This window comes from Oreochromis niloticus, linkage group LG3, assembly GCF_001858045.2.
Source record: "Oreochromis niloticus isolate F11D_XX linkage group LG3, O_niloticus_UMD_NMBU, whole genome shotgun sequence".
In the NCBI taxonomy this organism is placed as follows: domain Eukaryota; kingdom Metazoa; phylum Chordata; class Actinopteri; order Cichliformes; family Cichlidae; genus Oreochromis; species Oreochromis niloticus.
The window spans coordinates 28,036,502-28,042,545 of NC_031967.2; the positions used below are offsets into that span (position 1 = coordinate 28,036,502).

A 6,044-nucleotide genomic window follows, 5' to 3' on the forward strand; every position below is an offset into this window, starting at 1 on the left:
ACCAAAAAAACTCTTGTTTAAGAACAAATGTTTGTTTTAACTTTATCGTTTGGTGACAATACCTAAATTACAGGCGAAGAAAATGGCTATTACACCAGTTTAAAGCGAAACACTTCTTTTTAACATCTCGCTCTTCATCCTCCACCCTCAACAGGCCTGCAGCCAAAGAAAAGGGTGTAACTGTGTTAATGGACAGCAGGCGCGCCCCACCGTCCGCTCTCTTGTTCTCTGCTCTTAAATTGTTCCAGGTGAGACAGCACAAGGACGCTGGTTAACTGGAAGTGCTAAATGTTTGCATGCACGCTTTAATTAGGCTGCAGATGCGATAGTAGCTCAAGCACATGTGTTTTTGTGTTCTTGCCAGGGGTCGGTCCCCGGTGGTCTTGGATCCCTTCTGGTGTTGGTGGAAGAGCAGCAGGAGTCCCCTCCTCATTCCCTGGAAGGAGCAGAGGTGACCTCATCCAAATCACATGTTTAGACTGTATTACTAAGCTCCTCGTGGTTAAGTCTGTTTTACTTCTTTTACTTGCAGATCCGTAAAATGAATAAATGTGAAGTTATGAAAGTGTGTCAAAAGCTCAGTGATAAATAGCGCGAGAAAACATTAGCAGAAAGCAAGTTCCTGTAATTCTATTGCCCATTATAATGTCAACAGGAAAAAGTGTTTATATAGGAAATGCAAATTGTGTGAGAGGAAATAACGTTCCATAAATTGTCCCTGTTCCTTGCTGCAATGCGATCAGTGTCAGAAGTGCTTAAGCTGGAGTGCACATTCACATTGAGCTTGAATCTATTAAACCCAATTTCCATACGTTTGGAACATCTACTGCTTTCAGATAACTCGGTTTTACCACTAATTCAGCATATTGCTTTGCACCGATCAGCAGAAATCTTTCTTGCGCACAGGCACGGGAGGATCGGTCATGCCGTGTGGTTTGTGTTTCAAGCAGGCAGTGTTCAAACTTTGGATGTCGACAACGAACGCTTCCCACAAGAAGATGTGAACGCTGTAGTTAAATTACAACGTCAGCAGCATGTTGAATTTCAGTAACCCATTATGTACCTGCTCAGGAAGTTTAAAAAAAAAATCATAATACAAGTTACATTTTTCTTTTTTTTTAATTCTCTCCCATTCTCAGAACCTCTGCCATAATTGCCATTTAATAGAATCACAAATAACAAAGAGGTCAGCATCATTCTCTCACTCAAAGTGGCCACACGCCCTGATATCAGACAACATTCAGCTTAATACAGTTTAAACGGGTGATTTTTGAAAATTAGGGATTGGCACAGCAGTTTTGTCAATGTTTTTAAACTCTTGGAGCTTTTCACTTGGTCTGTACTCAGTAAACATTTTTGCCAACACTAACACATTCAGATGAGAGTTTATATGTTCCAGGCTTCAGTGTGATCTAATTTATTATCTCTTCTTTTTTCTTTTTTGGTCTAATTTCCATAAAAGCTTTTATTCTTCTCAAACATACAATTAGAAAGTCACTTCCTCTGCCCCTTACTGTTTCTCCTCTCCTGTGCAGGTCCACACAGTGCGAGGAACCGGAGTCCTTCAGCAGTATGTAGACAGACAGCAGCTTCCCAAAGAAGTGGATGGGGACTTTATCCACTGCCACGCTGAATGGCTGGCCTTCAGACTGGTGAGGAGCTGTTTTGTCTGTTAGATTATGCAAACATGAAAAAAACATCCTTGAACTTTTTTACATTTGATTCTCCACTATAGCGTTTGTGTTTTCAGTGGTTCATCCACAGAGTGGAGGTATGTTTAGTCGATGTTTAGACCTCAGTGTAGACAGGAACATTAATCAGTCAGCTGCAGTCTTCAAAGTGACTTTGGTGTAGCAGAGCAGCGATAATAACAATTAGACAGAGTCTGCTATTAGTTTGTGGTTGAATCAGGTCAAATTGTCAATTGAATGCAATCTGTTTGTGATAATACGGTCATTAACTCATGAATCAGTGAAAATTTCAAATCTGTTGTCATCTGCATGAACAGAAATTCACACTAACGGCTTATATTCAGAGTCCATCCAGAAACTCAGAGATCTGAAACAGAAATTCATAAATTTCTCCACAAATCATGTTGCTGCACAGGCAATTTCAACAGCTAAATGACATAAGAGCTATAAAACCCTTTTTTTACACAGGAATATAACCAGAATACAGCGAACCAGCTAAGCTCTATTTTGCAAAGAGACACATCACCTTGATTGCAAACCTTCACCGATCCATCTGAGAGTGGTTGTTTGGAGACAGGTTTCCTCCTACATGTGACCCATGCCACCAAAAGCTGTTGCCCAAAGATTGTGGGTGTTGTATGCTCAGCCTCTTGAAGACTAGTTAGTTGCCACAATTACGTATAATCCAAAAAATTAAAGCTATCACTGGGCAGCAGGGATGTCGGAGTCATTTTTCACATCTGATCTTAAGCTGTCGGACCAGTGGCCTAACCCTAACCCTTTCTGTCAGGAAATAGTGACATTTCAACAGTATGTCTCAGTTTTTTCACATGATAAAGAAATGCTGCTGTAGTAAATGAAAGAAATGTGTCAGCACGACTGTTTGAGGTTTTGTTCTGTAATTATAAAACAGAAAGTTTCTGTTAATTCACAGGAAATGCCCTTTTTTGTATGTAGCTCAGGAATTTTCTAAAGCAAAAAGTCCTTAGTGTATTTTTATTATTATTATTTTTAAACTTCTTACAGACAGCTTGGAATGAACAAGCTCAAGTACACCACTCAAAGTCTGGGGAAATTTGGAGTTTGGAGTTTTGGGCACCTCCGGTATAAAATATGACCTCTGACAGTTGAGGGAGTATCGTGGGAGAAAGAACATCTAGAAGGGAGGGAGGCGAGATAAAAGGATGTTGGCTGGGAAAGACTGGTTGTCTGCTGGTGGTCGATTATTTCAGACAGGCATGATGAACTAGGTGAAGAAAAAACACAGCCCGTAAGAATCTCAAGGACCCTTAATGGCTTTCCCCCGACAGTTTATGTTGCTTTGTCTAAACAGTTGAAAACATTTTCCTGTCCTCTGGACTTTTTCTGACCTCTCCTGTGGATTACGAAAAAGGTGGAATGAAAGAGAGATTTCATGTGTTTGTGTGGATTTCTACTTCTTTTTGTCCTGTTTAGAGTCTGGAGAGTCTGACAGAGCGCTGTGAGAGCGCCCTCTCACTGCTTGGAGAAGCACTGCAGTCTATGGACGCTGAGCCAATGCCAGACAACATAAAGGTCCATAACTTTAACATGATGCTCTTTCTACTCGTTGTGCACGCTCAGATATATTTGTGTGTTTTAGTAACTTACCGGTCTCTATAAAAACACATACAAAAGCTACAATACACATGCTTATCTTTTTCAGGCTGTTCCTCTGAGCATTGACAAACACAGGCAGCTCATGGCCAGCGTCCTGGCTGACCAACGGTTAACTGAACTGCAGCAGAGGGGCGGGGCCTGGCTTGCTGGATTGACAAATAGGGCGTCTGGACTGGCACAAAAGTCACCAGACTGCAGGTACCAGACACCTAATTCAGCCAGTCTTTGTAGGACTACTAAATTTTTATTTTATGGATCATACTTTTTCCTTTTTTTTTAATCAAGTAACAAAAACCAGTCAAAATATTGAGTGCAAAAACCCTGGAAAACTAACACTCCCGGTTATTTAGTGCTAATCAGCATATGCTAACACGCTAAACCACGATATTATAGTGATTTTTAGCCATCTGTCAGTGTTAGCACCATCATGCTGAACATGATTTGGCTCCACCATTGATTGGCCACACCTTCTCTGCGCTCTGCCAGCAATGTTTGTTCAATGTCTTGTCAGCCTACAGACATGATCGGATTTGCATATAAACTGTAGCCTCAGTTTCCTATTCTTTGCTGACAGGACGAACAGCCAGCCTTCCGCCTTCCTATCAGCTCATTAGTAGTCTGGCCACTGACCACTGACATCACAAGGTGTTTTCTTGCAGAGTTTAATTCTCTCTAAACCTTAGAGAGAATTAGAGATGTTTGCGTGGGGGTAATCCGGGTATATCATCAGTTTTTGACACTCTCAGACCAGCCTGTCTGGCATCAGCAACCATGCCACGTTCACTAAAATCAGCCTTTTTCCTAAATTTGAACTTCATTGGGTTCCTGCTATGTGATTGGCTGATTAAATTATAGTTTTAATGGGTAGTTGCGCACGCATATCTAACAAAGTAGCTGGTGACCTGCCACCCCAGAGTCGTTCATTCAAAAACACTCGTCTTTGGTTGTTATTAAGTTGTGCTTGGAGCCTAACAACTCACAATCTTATGATTCTGCAAAGATGCTCTAATATACATTAAGCACAGGACTTGAAGACTATATTTTAAATCTATAGAACCTTCTTCTCTTTTCCCTTCCTATGCTTTTTTGAAAATTTGATTGAAGGGTTATTTTGTCAGGATGAGCTTTAGGTTAAAAATAATCTTCCTGGCGAAAACAGAGTTGTTTGTTTTTGGCCAAGAAATGAAAACCAGCTGGAGAAGAAAACACATCAAATAAAGGACGGAGTGATGCAGCTTGTTTGTGCATGACTGCAGCTTAGAGATGATCTGAGGACTCTTGTAGCTCTTCTGTTCTTACTGTGTAATGAGTTTTGGCTTAAGCTGTGCAATAATACAAGATGGTTTTTTCTGTTCTGTACGTGGGACGTTGTTTTATAATTAGATCATTTCTGTCAGCATGATCTTGAAGAATTTAAATGAAAACCAAAATGTCTTTCTTCTCCTCTCAGGGCTGCTCTCGCCGTAACTTCTAAACTTTATGACAGCGTGGACGATGCACTCCATCGGCTTGTCCGAGTGTCCAACCAAAGAGGTCGTGACCTGGAGGCTCTGGGGCGTCTGTCGGGGTTGGTGGACAAACTGGAAAAGGTATCTGAGGACGTTTTACAGCTTCAGGCATTTCTTTTCTTTTAGCGCTTACTATTTAACCTCGGCCAACCCAGAATGTAATAAAAAAGCAAATTATCTTTCCATCAGCAGCTGAAATGAAAGTTGGCATCTTCCAATATTTTTGATGTCTGTTTCAAATGCACTTTTCTAGCATTTACATCGGGACTGTAAACTTCAAGATTTACTTTACTAGCCTACCTCATCTTCGCGCTGCCAATTACACTCTGTAATCTGCGTATTTTTTTTTCCTTCATCATCTTCAGTTTTTTCCCCTCTTATGGGTAGCAAAGCGCCTCATGTTCTTCACTCACCTGAACCTCCCTCTCTGTTGGCCTTTAATCCACAGTGCGATAAAGAGATTGAGCAGGTTCAGTCGCAGCTGGAGGACTACAAGGATCCTCCTCTCTCCCTCAGCAGACTCTCGCTCAAACAGCAGAGGTTCAAGACGTTCAAAGAAACGGCCAATGTGAGTGACGCAAACATGAATGTGCTTCTGTGTGAAAACATTTTCACGTGTCATGTTAAAGTATGCAGGTTCACTGGGCTCAGTGTTATGGTCTTAACCCTTTAAAGCCCTGATTAAATAATTGCCAGATTTTTTTTTTGAAATGGAGTGTTTTTTGAACCTTCTGACAGATTAAAAACAAAAATATGAAATTGCATATATAAGTGTTAATTGCATCAGTTTTCGGGGGGCGGGGGGATCACACGGATGCTGTAAGTCTCTAAAACTCACCAAAACTGTGTGTATCAAACGTAAAACACTAGGCGTTAAGGAGTTGACGCTAAGTTTTTAAAAAAAAACCTATGCGCAGTATGTGGATTAGAAAATTCCCCTCTTTGACATCATCTTACAGTAGCGACACTCACTCTGGGAATTTTGCTGTGGCTGAGTAATTTATTCATTTGCGTAATGGCGTCAGTCACCGATGGTGATGACTGAGACTCGGAAGGATTGACTGTGTGTGATCTGAATTAAATTTTTTGAAATTACATATAAATACAAGTTTATATGTTTATAAGTTAGTGGTGATGGGTTCATTGGAAACTCTAAATCGCCCATAGGTTGAATGTGAGTGCGAATGGTTGTCTGTGACTATGTGTT

At 40.8% G+C, this 6,044-nt stretch overlaps 1 protein-coding gene across 2 annotated transcripts in view; it reads left to right on the top strand.

Moving 5' to 3' along the window:
* The window catches only part of arhgef40 (Rho guanine nucleotide exchange factor (GEF) 40), a 51,663-nt gene that overhangs the window by 24,649 nt on the left and 20,970 nt on the right, over positions 1 to 6,044 (top strand). For both annotated transcript variants that reach the window (XM_005459260.4, XM_005459258.4), the window contains exons 9-15: positions 155 to 248; positions 365 to 451; positions 1,536 to 1,652; positions 3,147 to 3,245; positions 3,376 to 3,527; positions 4,780 to 4,918; positions 5,286 to 5,405. In XM_005459260.4, the coding sequence (XP_005459317.2) occupies positions 155 to 248; positions 365 to 451; positions 1,536 to 1,652; positions 3,147 to 3,245; positions 3,376 to 3,527; positions 4,780 to 4,918; positions 5,286 to 5,405 (808 nt within the window). The remainder of the gene's footprint in view (positions 1 to 154; positions 249 to 364; positions 452 to 1,535; positions 1,653 to 3,146; positions 3,246 to 3,375; positions 3,528 to 4,779; positions 4,919 to 5,285; positions 5,406 to 6,044) is intronic.